At 36.4% G+C, this 15,786-nt stretch overlaps 1 protein-coding gene across 2 annotated transcripts in view; it reads left to right on the top strand.

Moving 5' to 3' along the window:
• The window catches only part of LOC149570898 (uncharacterized), a 387,041-nt gene that overhangs the window by 350,070 nt on the left and 21,185 nt on the right, over window positions 1–15,786 (top strand). Inside the window, exon 13 of one of the 2 annotated variants that reach the window (XM_089812457.1) lies at window positions 1,075–1,174. The exons of the other annotated variant lie outside the window; for it this stretch is intronic. Coding sequence (XP_089668583.1) covers window positions 1,075–1,113 — 39 coding nt within the window. The 3' untranslated portion in view covers window positions 1,114–1,174. Of the gene's footprint in view, window positions 1–1,074; window positions 1,175–15,786 lie in introns of those variants that run through there. 2 annotated transcript variants of the gene reach the window in all.

Genomic DNA, 15,786 nt, shown 5'->3' with positions numbered 1-15,786 from the left:
CAAGATAATGTTATAATGCTATTTTGAGAGCCTAAAAACTACTAAAATACCATATATAATGGCAAAATCCCTCCATGCTCTCATTGTTAAAACCACACGCTCACCCTCATGATCAACTATAACTCATTATTTGAAACTTGAAGCAAGCTTGAGCACACATCCACCATCATTTGGACACATCGAAACATCAAGGTCACACTTGGGGAGCTCACCATACTTAGTTTGCATTCATCTACAGTATTTCCTTTGTCTTATGATACATATTGGTGTTTCTTTAGTTTGTGAATGTTAGATTAATTTTAATGTTCTTTACACACTAATTTCAAATCACTACATTTTGGCACGCTTGGTGGAACCTTGCATTTGTGTCACTTTTAATCTTTTTTGCACTTACGTTTGCTAATTATCCAAACTCATGTATTGTGCTTACTATTGTTATGTGTTAGGCTTTTAACTTTGTTTGCAAGTTTTTTAATCCCAATACAGGCAATGCACTCCCATTCATATCATCCATCTCCTACTAGCTAAACTGAAAAAATATTTCATTTTCGCAAACCCATAGTTGCGAGTTTGCAAGAAGAATTTTGGGGGAATGCAGCCCCATGAATGCAAGATCAAGTTCACCACAAAACTTACCTCTCATGTGGCCATTTAAAATCCCTTCTTCATTCCTACCCTCCAATCTCTATGCGGGATTGCTTGTCATTGTTAGCGGGTCCGCTTACAATACCTATGGGATTGCTTTGTCAAAAAGTCAATCTTGGAAAAGCTTATTGAATCTGTTTCCATCAAACCTGTAGTTAATCCAGTCAACGAGAAATTCTACCAAATCAGTGAGCTCGATCTGTTGCGGGTTCACTTTATAAGTATTTCTTTTGCGGCCCACAATTTTCTCTATTTTCATAGTCTATGTACCACGAACGCACTCAATTTAGCTACATCTTCGTGTTGTTAGATCACAGGTTGATTCCTGTGGGTTCACAAATATTTTTTAATCTTTTATGTTGAGTTCTTGTAGAAGGAACAACATGTGGATATTGTTTTCTAATGGGTCCCTTAATTGTTTTCTTGCAGGTTTACTTTAGTTTTTGTGATTATCAAATTCAATCTTGAATGCCCTAAAGATGAATTAACACACTTTCAAATGGAATGAATGACTAAGTAGCAAACAAATCTTGAATGCCAAGTATTCAAAAGAATGAATGTGATGAACATTTGGTTTTAGTGTTAAATAAACATTGTGGATCAAACACTTTAGGTTTAGTTCTTAAAACAAATTCACACAAGCTTGAATGCCTCAAAGAACAAATTGCTCTTATTCCCATCCTTTTCAAAGCTTTCACGTGAACGATTTATTATGTCGACTCAATTTACTATGTTGACCATCGTTGTTAAGTTGGAATAAACCTTTCATGTTAATCATGAGTGTTTTCAAGTAGCTAATGACACATTAAAAGCTTCAAAAATAGAATGAATCAAGTGCCTTGTGTGTATTGAGATTGTGCCTTTTAGCACATTTTTGACTTCTTTGCAAACTAGAACCATTTAAATACTCAATGCATGTACTAAAAGTTATTAGCAAGATCATTTGCAACAGTCTAAGAGTGCTTCTAGCGAGTTCATCATCCTTTGGGAAGAGCATCCCTTTTGGATAGACGCTTAAACCAGTAAAATACTCTAGTGATATATAAATGAGAGGAAGGGTAAACCTTCTTGCTCCATCAGACAAGTTTGGGTAGTGTGTTTCTTGGGGTAGCCTGAGGTGGGAAACCTTTCTGACGATTTCAGCATGTCTGAAATAGATTCTTAAGTGGATCACATACGTAACAATTGAGTGACTAACTCCATAGATCTTATTGTGAACCAACTTAGTAGCTATTCTTTTATCCTTGGTGTGTTACTCATGGTGCAAGAGAATATAAGGCTTCTTTGAAGTTACTAGACATATACTTTTTCTCTGGTAGAGGCATAAGGCTACTTGGGTTTCATCTCCAAGAGTCATTGTCCCCGCAAAAGGGGGGCTTCTATTTGTCATACCCTGAAGGATCATTGATGTGTAAGTTTTTTGATCGACTCAACTCTTCGATTAGAGAGAAATATCGCTCTAGATCTTGAAAACATCAAGATGGGCTCCTCCCAATAGGCCTAATGAGTAACAAATTGAAACCAAATTGACCCTAGGGATAAAAAGTGTGCTTGAATTGTCATATTTGCGCAAATGACCTCATGAAAAACATTTGTTAAACATACACATTGGTTACTATCAAATTCTTTTTCTAAAGAGATCATATGTTTATCTCTCTCATAGTTCATTTATCCTTTGACAGATTGTCTGCTCAGAATACACCATGTCCAGTTATCGAAAGAGTACTATCTTTGTTGTGTCAAAATAGTTGTTAGCAAGTCTATTCTAGTTTTTTTTATTTCATCTCTTTCAAAATGAAATCCGTTGTGCCATCCTTTGATAAAAATCACTACATATCTACTTAAAAGCATCTATTATCAAGAGAAACTTGTCCTTCCCATCTCAAAAAGGTTGTTATCAAGTCTGTTCACAATAACCCTAAGTCTAGTTTGTTCTACTTTACCCCTTTATCTTTAAACTAAAAACCATTACATCATCCTTTGGTAACACCATTTCTTATCTAGCTAGACCTGTTTTGTTATCCAAAATATCAATGTTGTCCATGTTAGGATTAAACCACAAACAAAAATAACAATTACATGCAAATCTAAACAATATCAAAACATATTAAATCGCATAGAAGAGAACACAAGACACCAATATTTAACGTGGTTCACCCAATCCCTGGGCTACGTCCACCAAACTACAAGCCCAATATTTTTATGATCCAGTGATTACAACCTGATTACAATTTGTAATCCCTTACAGCTCAATACAACTGAAAGAAGCAATTTTTGCATCACACACATTATGAAAGATACCTAACCCTAAGCCCTTTTATACAAGTATTTATGCCATTTTAGTGTTACAACATGTCAGCCATATGTTGGCCATAGCCCAAAATTGTTTTTAGAATTATTAGGTATCTATAGTACTTCCCTAATCAGTCACCACAAACTAACAGTCCAACCTAAAGTAAAAGGTATACTTAGCGTAGTCACTACCTTAACCCATGGTTGTGATAAACTTAGTAAGAATATCTCATGTTAGACCAACCGAAACCAAAGTTCAAAAAGGTCAAGCTTTTGCAAACAATTTTTTAAAGAGATTTAGAAGCAGAAAGCAAGTAATGCACACTGAATCCAAGATTTGCTAAATTAGATCAAATTGAGAAAGCAGGTGTTGAAGTTTCTCCACAAATCGAGTGGGATCACGAAGTTTAGAACTTAACCTTAAGATGTGGAGTCAATCAAAGCCTTATCAACTATACTAGCTATACCCACTTTGATTAGGTTCCTCTTCTTCGACATACACTTTGCACTTATCGTATCATAGATTTAAGTTTTAATATAGGTGCTCATCCTACTTAGGCATTTTTAGATTTATCATCTTTAGGGCATGTTTTCAAAATCTAGCCCCATCCAACTCAAAAATCATAAATCCAAAATTCTCCATCATCTCCAACATACTTAAGCATTCGGTGTCACTTTGTTAAGAATTGTCTACCCTACATCCTATATCCATCACACTGTCTTGATTATCCCTTAAACTAAACATTGTTTAGGGTAATCTATCTTTGTCATTTGTGTCCCTCATCACCTTGAGCAAAAGGTTGGGCTCCACACTTGATCATCTCTTGTCTTCCAAAAAGTCACAAGGCTACCTTAGAAGTGACATCACTATCATATCTCAAGCTTACACATAGGGAAAACATCCTCTCTTTTACTTTGACATCATATCACTTATCCTTAGGCTTTCTAGACACCATATCATTAAAGTCAGGATCCTTCCCATGCATCTATTATACATCTTTGTGCATCCTAGAAAATCCCACCATCATAGTTATATCCTTAAGGATATTTAGCAAAACCATCCACCCACGTCTTCTTGAGCTCATTGTCCTAAACATCTTGCATTTCATCCTTAGGAACATCATCCTTTCATACCACCTACCACGCATTTCGATAAGAACAAATAGAAGAAGAAAGACATGGATACTATTATTAGCTATAGTTTAGCTAGCGCACATCCATACCCAATGGTACATGTAATCACACATGATCCACCACCACAAAATCCAAAGAGTTAGGTCCTTCACTAGACATAGATGCTTTCATGAACCAACCAAGACATGGAACTATTGTTAACGTTATCATAGATCAGAATAGAGAAACCATTATGTCAAATTTCCTAAGAGACAATGTTGGTGTGTTTGATTTTGAGAGACCACCACCTTTAGATATATCTAATCTTGCTCATCCCCTATTTGGTAGGTTGCCACTCCCCATTGGTCCATTTGATCCAAATGATTTATTTTTCATCCTAGAAAGTGGACATCAAACGATGCAACCAGAACCCATGGATCCAAAAATACCATTAACTCAACTTGGTGCTCCTATTTCACAAAAAAATCAACCCAATATCGCACAATCACTAATCCACACAACACCTGAGCAACCTACTGCTTTCGGCACTAGTACTACCACTACTTCACAATTTGCATCCATTCCCTTCAGTATCACAGAGCCTTCCATCTCCCAAAGTGTTGCTTCCATCTCATCCATACCCACTAGTAGTGCATCCAACACATTTCAACCCAACGCCCAATTAGCATCACAATTTACTATAGGAATGCCACCAATAGGAACTACCAACCCACCTTTCGTCACCTCTAATCCATTTACATCTATGCCAAATACCATCACTCTATTCCTACTAGGTCCTTGGAATTTTGGACAATCACATGAGCCAACCACAAGCTTCCCTTTTAATACTTCATTCATGCCAACTCTCCAAGCACATCAACCCCTACCACCACCAATCAATCAATTACCACCCATCACCACCTATTTTTCTATGCCACCCTTAGGAAGTAGCCAAACAATCCCACAATAACAACCACCAACAATAGGGATGATTCTGTCCACCAACTATTTAGCACCCACCACCACCCAGTTGCCTTTTCAAGTAGGAGTGCAACCAACATATGTTAGGTAGAATGTACAATCTGAAAACATAGCCCCAATATTTCCACCACCACCTCTCCAGCAACAACCACCACAACAATAGTATATCCAAGCACCAATATATAATTATCCAGTTGGGCAACAATCCTGTACCTATCCACCTCGGAAGCAACTACAATATCAACAATTTACCCAACAAATGTAGTAGTGTATTCAATTGCCACCCCTGCAACCAATCAATATCATCCAAATCGTAGTTCAATCCCCATTTTTCCTACCACGATACCCCAACTAGAGCTATCCATATTCACCCGCCCAATCTAAAACATACCTTGCACCAAGGGCACTGAGGTTGGGGGCACTAGCATTAACACCTGTCAACCTTGAGTGAGAAGAGATGAAGAATGCTCCAAAAGCACTCAAAGATGGAATAAAATCCAAGACTTTCAAATTTGAACTCATCTGTTAATATCCATTTGATAGAGCAATAACAATGACTCCATTTCCCAAACACTTTGAGGTCCCTAAATTTGATAAATTCGGGGGCAAAGGAGATCTAGTCAGACATGTCCACGATTTCTTTATGCACTACCAAGAAGTAGCTTATAGTGATGTGTTTCTCATGCGCCTCTTTCCTAAAAGCTTAGAGGAGCCTTCTCTTGAATGGTTCTATTAGATTCCCTATGGCAGCATTAAAACTTTTTGTTGAACTATCAGAAGCCTTTGTAGCCTAGTACAGTCACCTAGTTGAGGCTAAGTTATCCATAGTTGACTTAGTTCATGCCAAACAAAAAGCAGGAGAAAGCCTTGTTGATTACTTGCAAAGATGACAAACTCTCACCACATTGATCTCTTGTACCATCCTAAAACGTCATCTCGTTATAATATTCATTAACAACACACATCCTAGTCGTGTGCATCACATGGTTATGAATTGCTTCCAAACATACAAGGATATCAAAGAGAACAACATGGGCCTTGAGCAGAGACTTATCAAAGATGGTGTCATCAAAATTTACAAAGAAACCACCCAAGAATGAGGACAATACAACGACAAATCACAATATTGGAACAAAAACAAAAACATAGTTACTAATGGAGCCATAGACACCCGACACGTTCATATAGTTGGAGTAGCATTTGACACACGAAACACACTTTATCAACAGCAATCCTATCAACAATAACAACCAACCTATCAACATAGTACATACCAACAATCCTATCAACAACCTCTGTTACAAAAAAAATCAAAATAATACCCTAGCACCCAATCTTCAAAATCAAACCAACGCCATTACCATCTTAGCTAGACCAAGACCATGCGTCCAAAGACAACCCCGAATATACACCCCTTTGGGTGAATCCCTTGATGTTGTTTCTGAAAAATTGGCCAAAGACAACCTTATTCGATATCCACAGATTCAACCATTATATCACAATCAATCAAGGGCACCTTCGTATAGAGAAAATGAGTTCTACAAATTTCACCGTGTTAAAGGTCATCCTGCCCTCAAGTGTATGCAACTCAAAGACTATGTGCAAGATCTCATCTATCGAAAGGAAATCGCAGTGGGAGCACAAGCCTCTCAAATGCAAGGTTATTGATCTACCAAAACACATTTCCCCCACACAACAAAAACACAAGCAAAGACACTGTAAACAATCTCACCACCAACAAACCAAACAATGTTCAAACCAAACAATGCAATAATTGTGATAAAAACACAAAACTATACGACAACATACCTAGACTATGGTAATTTGATTGGTTGCATATCTCAAATAAAACCTTCTATAAATGTGATAAATATCAAAGGCCTAGATAACCAATGTGCAATTACTACAAGAAGGACTCGACTCAACATAGTCAGACCATTTGCACCTACCCCATTAGGACCATAGTATAATATCTTGGAGCACCTTAGGAATATGCCAACTCAAATCTCTATTCTAGATCTTTTGCACACTAGTCCACTTACAAAGAAATCCTTGGCAGTGCTCTTCATGAGTCACGCATCCCTACTGATATCAATGTCATAGTATTTTGAAACCCGATAGGCCATCTCTTTACATCATGCACATTGTCCTTCAAAACATCTGACATCCCAATTGTTGAGGTCATAGACATCCTTGGGGAAGTCGAAAAGAAATCCTATGATGATAGTTTCTTTGATGAGTTTATCTTAGGATCCTTTGTGCTATGTCAACTATCCATTAACCTCATTGACCAACCCCTCATTCATCCTGAACTCGTTGTTTGGGACCAACCAAGCATTTTCCATGTTAACAAGTTCTCTATGGAGCATGCACTCCTCAGATTCATGGAAGCTAAGATGCCACAGAAAAAAACCACCTCTACAATCAGCTTATGTCTACAAGTTCGACCCAAATGGTTACTTTGGGGAGGAGGAAATCTCCAGTTGCAAAAATGATCAAAAGAAAGAAAACAAAAAGAAAAAAGCAAAAAGCAAAGAAAAAGTACCCACTGGTGAAAACTCTTCTAAAGCACCATCAAATCATTCAAAAAATGAAATGCAAATAAAGGATGTATTTGACGGTGAAAACCTTTTTGAGGTACTTGAGGATGGAGATTTCATCCTTCCCTCGCAAGATCACATGCCTGCAGTATCATCAATCTAGACAGAGGACACCAAATCGGTCAACATCAGTGTAACAGAGATACCAAGGATCACATACATTGCAACATCTTTGCCATCAGAACAAGCGGACCTTCTCATTGAGGTGTTCCAGAAAAATATTGGTCGCTTTGCATGGTCTTATCAAGGCATGCCAAGATTAGATCCTAAGTTAGTGGTACATCATTTGGTCATAGACCCAAAGGTCAAACCAGTCAAGCAAAAACTTTGAAAGATGCATCCCAAAGTTGCTCTATTGGTTAAAGCAGAGTTAGAAAAGATGCTAGATGTGAAGATCATTCACCCAATTGATTATTCAGATTGGATCTTTAACATGGTACCTATCACCAAGCCCTCTGGTGATATCAAGATTTGCACAGATTTCAGAGACCTCAACAAGGCCTGTCCTAAAGATGATATCCCTTTACCAAATATAGACAGGATTGTCGATCTCACCTCAGGCCATGAGCTCTTATCTCTCATGGATGGTTTCTCCAAGTACAATCAAATTTAGATAGCAAAAGCATATCAACATAAGACAACATTTACCACCCCTTGGGGAACCTTTTGTTCCAACATGACGCTGTTTGGGTTAAAGATCACTGGGGCAAACTATCAGCGAGCTATGATGGTCATTTTCTATGATCTCATCTATATAATTCTTGAAGATTATGTCGATGACATCTTAGTCAAATCTCTCAATTCCCTCGATCACTTATCTCATCTTGAGGAGGTGTTTGATTAGCTGGCCAAGTGTTGTCTCATGCTCAACCCGAAGAAATGTGTCTTTGGTGTTACATCTAGCAAGCTTAGCAAGCTCTGCAAGCTCCTAGCCTTTATCGTATCTAGGCGCGGTATTGAAATTGACCCTCAGAAGATCAAAGCCATCATGGATATGTCCCCTCTCAAGACACTGTGACAGCTTCGCTCCCTTCAAGGCAAGTTATAATCAGTTAGAAGATTCATCTCACAGCTAGCAGATAAGTGTCAACATCTACTCAAAAAGGATCAAAATTTCAGATGGGATCCTATTTGCCAATGCAGCTTTGAAAAAATCAAGCAATACTTGGCTAACCCACCTATCCTTGTTCCCCCAATTCCTGGGACACCATTAATATTGTACATAATAGCTACCCTAAGAACACTAGGTGTGATTCTAGCACAACTTGATGACAAAGGAAAAGAAAGATTTATTTACTACATTAGTCACACTCTAGTTTGTTATGAGATTAATTACACACCTATGGAAACGGCTTGTTTAGCTGTGGTTTTCACCACTTAGAAGCTCTGTCATTACATGTTGAGTCATATTGTGCAACTTATCTCCAAAATTGATCCTTTGAAATGCATGTTATCATGCACAGTACTTACAGGCCGCTTGGCCAAATGGGTCATACTTAGCGAATTTCACATCCAATACGCCAATAGAAATGCCATCAAAGGATAAGCTATTGCAGATCATTTGGCTGATGTGCCCTTAGTCGTTGATCACCCTCTCATTATGGAGTTTCCAAATGGAACATCTCTACATGATAGAGGAACAACCATTATGGAAGCTTTACTTTGATTGATCTTATACATCCCATGGTTTCAGAGTGGGCATATTGTTTGTCACCCCTCAAGGCGGCTATAGTCCAAGTATTTCACAAGTATTTCATTAACTAGTAGAACATAACATGCATTTTTCTTTCCTGACAATGCCACATCATGTGCAATAACATTTTGATTGGCTGCCACCTCAACATGTTGAACACTTCAAACATGCTCCACTCATTCACCATGATGTTCAACATGCTCTAAAATATTCAAAAAAAAGTTAAACAACAAATTGCAATTGAAGATGTTAAATTCTATTAATAATTATGTAATTAATTTCCAATAGCAAAGTAATACCTCCACCACTATGATGCACATCATCAACTTCATCATGCACAGGTTCTATGAGAGAATTTGAAGGCTGCAGTTAAATATTATGTGTATTGTTATAATGATTTGATATATAAAACAAAAATAATTATGTTCAAAATTAATACCAAACATGAAATTTCTCAACTATTCAATGTGATTTAATTTTAATTTGACCAATTTACCTATGTTTAATCTCATGCACCAAATTCTTTGATATGGCTTTCAGATACTTGGCGTAGGCGTGCAACCACGAATTTATAGCCTTGCTTTAAGAAAAAAAATTGTCTTTATTTGTGGGCTCTACATTGAATTCCACACCCTGTCTTTTTTTCTTAATAACGTCAGTTTTGCATGTATGATTTGATTAAACAAAATTGTTTGCAACATTATATTTTTAAAAAAATTATATGTAATTGTGTTGCAACATATGTGTGTACGGACTGGTACGGATTGACAGAAGCAAATGAATGTCTAGACCAGCATCTAGTATGTTCTAGGAAGACATTGCAATTGGTTTAAAGGGTTGAAGTGGTCTGAGTCAAAATATATTCAAACATCTTTCTTGAGTGCACCAAAACCCTTGTTTCATTGGCAGTTTTTGGCAAAAATGCCCTAACTTGCTTTTCCACTGTGGGAACTTCATGCCACTCAGGAAAATGCAAGTTAGGTTGGTGTACTATACAATTCTAGAAGGATGGGAGATGGGGATTGAGTTTCCTATTTTTGCAACCCAACCTTGGGCCAAACATCTTTATGTGTTTGGTTTAGGACAACAGAGATTGAAGTGTTAAGAGGAACTTTGGGGATGGATAAATCATGTTTGATGGTGCATTATGATCTCTTCTAGATCCCTCCAAGTATCTCAAGTGGTGATTAAGCCTGGAAAATAGACTAGTGTGGACTTCCTTCACAAACTCAACCAATTAGGCCTATTTGGACTATTTGTTGCACTTAGGGTTTGGTGATCACCTGATTCATTGGGAGTTTGAAACCTTGGATTTTGAAACAACTTCCAAAAGGGTGTGTGAATATCCACTTTTTTCACCAAGTCCTTTGGAGAAGTTTCAAACCAAGTCCCAATTTCATCATTTGTAGGGCTAATAGGGGCTACTAGGCCTAAAAGTCAGAATTGTTGTTTGAGCTCTTGGGCATAAGATGGGCTATTGTAACCCATCATTTGGAGACCAATAGATGTTTAGGAACCTTTCCATTCCCCTTTCAACATCAAGGTTCCCATTTCAAGTAATACCCAAGCATTTGGTTGTGTAAGACAAAAGAACCTAGTTGTAATCTTTGGAGTGTCTAGTGTGATGTTTTGTTGTAAGGTTGTGCAAAGGTGTAGAGCTCTCTCTCTAGCCCATTTTGGGGCATTGAATAAGTTATAAGGCCACACCATATTATAGTTGCCTATAAACACACCTACTCTATCCTAGGACTAAGATGTGATCTCACACACACACACATATAAAGTACAATCATGTGAAAAGCTATGGAACCTAAGAACACTCCTACTCTCTTCAACTGCATCATTAACTTGATGGCTTTCTTTTTTAAGTGGGCGCAACTTTATGCAAGTAGTAGAAGTATCTTTAATATAATTAATCCAAACTTTTTCCAAAAAATCTTTTAATATAATTAATGCAAACTTTTTTCAAAAATTATTTTAATATAATTAATGTAACGTTTTTCAAAAATTAATTCCAATAAGGATGGAAATCTTAAGGAGATCATTTTTTATATGAACTAAAAGTTTTTCTTAACAGTGTTATGATAACCCTATATACAAGCACTGACATAGTGAAAAAGATTGATTGGAGAGATTTTATTTATTTATTTTTTGTTGTTGTTCACCTTCTTATTAGACATGAGGTTTTTATGGCATTAAACAACTAAAATGTATTACAATATTCCCAAGTATTATAATATTTCGAAGTTGCTACATAATCATTTTGAAATACAATGTGTTCAATATTGTGCACATAATAGACAATTAACAAGAAGCTATGATATTTTTTTGAGTTTCTAGTACTTTTATTTTTATAATTTAAAAATTAAATTATTATACTAATTTTGTCATTTGAATGTATAACAAAATTTGAATTTATAACAAACAAACTAACTGCTCGGGTATGTATTGAGAGTTCTCTAGTCAGTCGTGTACTCAAAGTTACTTGTGTAGTTGGGTGAAAAGAAAAACTGTGATATTACTATGTAATTTGAGGGTTTGTAGTAGTAGAGACCTAATTTCATAGTTTATAGTTCAAGCCTTAGTTTCAAAGGCATCACTTGCTAGAAAGAATTCTAGTAACATTATTTATCTAGAAAGGAATATCTATGATGATTTTATAGGCAAATTGAAATCCCTTACCAATAAAAAATCAACATGTGCAAAGTTATTAGCGGGTAGACAAATTGTTGAAGGGTTATGGGATAAATTTTGGAATGTGGAAGATGTTAGGCTCTCAATCTCAAGGTTGGGACTATTTCAGAAATGGTATGGTGAATAAAATTTGTGTATCCCTCAATATAATGCATGGAAATTCAATCTGTGAAAGCATTTTGTTCCAAATGTATATTTAGATGTGGACCTACTTCTAGCCCTTGTAGATAGATATGTTTTAATGGCTATGATTATTAGGGATATTAAACGGGAAGTTTTTTTTATATTGAGTATAGAGGAAATTAGAGAAGAGTTTGATACTATTGAGCTATCTTGAGTCTTAGAAGAAATGGACTTGAAAAAATTTCAAGAACAATAAGTAAAACCTAGAAATATAGTAAGGGATATGTTTCTTCCCACTCATTTGTCTAATGAAGGGTCAATGAAATTTGATTTTGGAGATCTCACTTGGGAGTCTTTCCTTTTGGAGGGCTTTCCTAAATATTTGCAAGCTACTTATTTCTCTTTGGGTTAATTGTTGGGAAGACACATAGGGCATAGCATTCCACAAGACTACATGTATTTGGCAATTCAAATTCAACACTAATTTTTTCATAGTATATGAATACCCTAGTTTTGTTACAGAGAAGATCCATGGAAGTCTTTTGAATCTAAAGAAGAGTGCTAATAGAGGTCTACAATTGGTATGGGAATATTTTCTTATGTAATAATAGGGAAATGGAAGTGGTCCTATGATCTATATATTAATTGGAATTATCATGTATACTCCCCTTAGCATTTAACAACTTCCTATGTCTAGAACCCTTGATGCTCTCACTAAGATACTTCTTTGTAGTTCTCTTTTGTCAAGTAAGATGCCTAGTGCAGTAACAATTATGAAATCGACAATCTTAATTCCTATTTACTAACATTTGATCCTATAATTGATTGACTTCCTTGACTAAGTAAGACCAAGCCTTCGATCTTCCATTTCGAGTATTGTCTGAAACTAATATCGATTACCTTGGATGAATATTATTATATTTAGTAGTTTTTGTTAATCTGATATGATACATTAGTAATTTGAAGAGCATACATATGAATTGACAATCTACAATAAAGATATCACTGCTCTTATTCCTTGTGGCAGTCTAATAATTTTAGTGATTATGGACAAATATTATTTACCTTTCTTATACAACCTTAAGATGTAAGGATAGTCCTTTTATCTATCCGATGTAGCATTCCATTTCAATGGTGATTCTCTATTCATATTATTTTCACATTTAGAGGGTTTCTACCCTTATTCAAACTTTGAGTGATTCTCTATCTCAATGGCTCTGTGTATATATATGGATGATGAAGTTTAAATCTAGATATTACATTCATTAAAACCTCTATTCAAATAATAACTAATCTTGCCTCAAATAGCTCTTGCAGCGCACACAGACCGCATCCAGACCTCCTCCAATAGTGAAATAACAAACTAACTTTTTTCTTCTTTTTTTTTTGTTATTTGAACTCGACTTCGTCAAAATTTCAAACAAATTGGGAGAAATTAATTTGGTCAATCTTTCAACCAACTTGGGCATAACAACAAAGAAAATGGTATTCGACAAGCCAATTAAGGGCTTGATTGAAATAAAAGGTCAAAAATTGACCTATAATGTATTAGTGGATGAATCACCATGGGTATGCGTCTTGGTTGGTCCCAAATAATCATGGTACCATGAAACTCATGCTTATGTACAAAATGGTATCATATATCCTCATCTCACAAGAACCCAACACCAAAACCTCATTCGCAAAGCATCCCACTACACTATCATGGTACTCTCTCTTGGTGTTTAGACCAAAATAAGGTCACAATAGCTCTCAAAGAGGTATAGGAAGAACTTTATGGTGCTCACACAAGCGATATAATCCTAGCTAAACAAATACTCAGAGTTGGATATTATTGGCCTACTCTAGAACATGATGCTTGTAACTTTGTCAAAAGGTGTCTACCTTGTCAGCAACATGCAAATTTAATATTAGATCCAGCTCAAAATCGTCAAGCCATCACACCACCATGATTGTTTGCAAGTTGGGGGTTTGACCTTGCTGGTGTTATTGCACCTCTATCTTCAAAAGGCCACAAATGGATAATCATTGCAATAGATTATTTCACCAAGTGGGTAGAAGTAGTCCCACTTTCCACTGCCACATGAGTTCAAGTATCAAAATTCATCATCTATCAAATTATATGGCACTTCAATAACCCTACTACCATTTTCACAGACCATGGAGGTAACTTTGAAAACCTCAATATGGAAGAGTTGTGCACCTCCCTCCACATTCATCGCCATTTTTCTAGCCCCTACTTCCCAAAAGGTAACAGTCAGGCTGAGGCAACTAACAAAACCTTTCTAAAAATTGTCAAAAAATTTGTCAATGAATCCAATTGCGATTGCAATTTTCAAATCGACCCCTTCCTATGGGTTTACCACACCTCCTCCTATGCATCCATAGGCACAACACCATACTCCCTGGACTATGATGCTAAAGTAGGCTTACCTCTTCAAGTTGAACTCCTATCCCTACACATCTCTTTGGAAGGAAAAATATCATATTAGGATTATAGAGTAGCAAGACTCACATAGCTAGATCTACTTGATGAAAAGGCAACAAGCCTATGACTACTCACAGTATATCAAAATTACCTCAAGCCTAACTTCAATAAGAAGGTTCAACCACGACAATTTCAAGTAGGTGAGATGGTCCTCAAAGAAAATATGAAGGCCCAAATAGACCAAGAAAAGAAGGGAAAGTTTGAGCCTACATGGCTTGGTTTGTATGTGGTCACAACATCTTTTAGCTGAGGAGCATATTAGCTTATGAATTCTTGAAGGTGAAACACTAAATGATCTAACTAACATTATTCTCCTCAAGAAGTTCTATGCCTAAAACCCTTGATGTATCCTACTAATCCTATGGAAAAAAACATATATACAAATACTCAAAAAAGGAAAAAAAAAAAAAACTAAGCGTCCAAAGGTGAAAACTTGGCAATTCAAGCGCCTTGGATAGGTACGTTGATGAAAACCTAGAAAATAGGCACCATATGTGTTGGAGTTGATGAAATCCAACTTCGAAGATGCCCAAGATCACTTACATGCAATAACATATCAAAGGGAAGCCATGGAAGGAAGAGCGAGGAGCAAGGGAAAAACTCTAAATGGACATGAGAGACAACAAGTATGCAAACACAAGAAAGAAAGAATGTATTTACAATATGCAAGAATGAGATGTGAAATACAATGAGGGAGAGACCGCTTATAAAGGCCTCATAGAATCTCCTAGAAAAAGCTAGAAGATGCTAGGAGATAAGTGTGACAACTAAGAATACATCCACATGAGGTGGAAAGTCCTCGAACAATGTGAGAGGATAAGTATGACTTAGGAGAGAACAAACTCTCGTATTGTCAACAACTTATAACAAACTCCTAGACTACAACTATTAAATAAAATGCATTTTACCTAAGTAATCTTAAGTAAATAGAATATATAATAAATAATTAATTATTTACTTTAACACCCCCCCCCCCCCCTTAAGTGCAACTTAGGGAAATGCCTTAAGCTCACAAAACTAAGAAATGCAGAAATGGGTCCCGACAACGAGGCCATGTTAGGTACCCATGTACAAATGAAAAAGATGCAACCTTTGAAAATAGGGAAAGAGAGAAAACCACATGGGAAAAACCATCTCCCAAAAAGAGGTAAGAACCT

Source organism: Cupressus sempervirens, chromosome 2, assembly GCF_028749045.1.
Source record: "Cupressus sempervirens isolate cs-2001-9-10 chromosome 2, ASM2874904v1, whole genome shotgun sequence".
NCBI lineage: Eukaryota > Viridiplantae > Streptophyta > Pinopsida > Cupressales > Cupressaceae > Cupressus > Cupressus sempervirens.
This window is presented reverse-complemented; position numbering and strand designations above follow the sequence as displayed.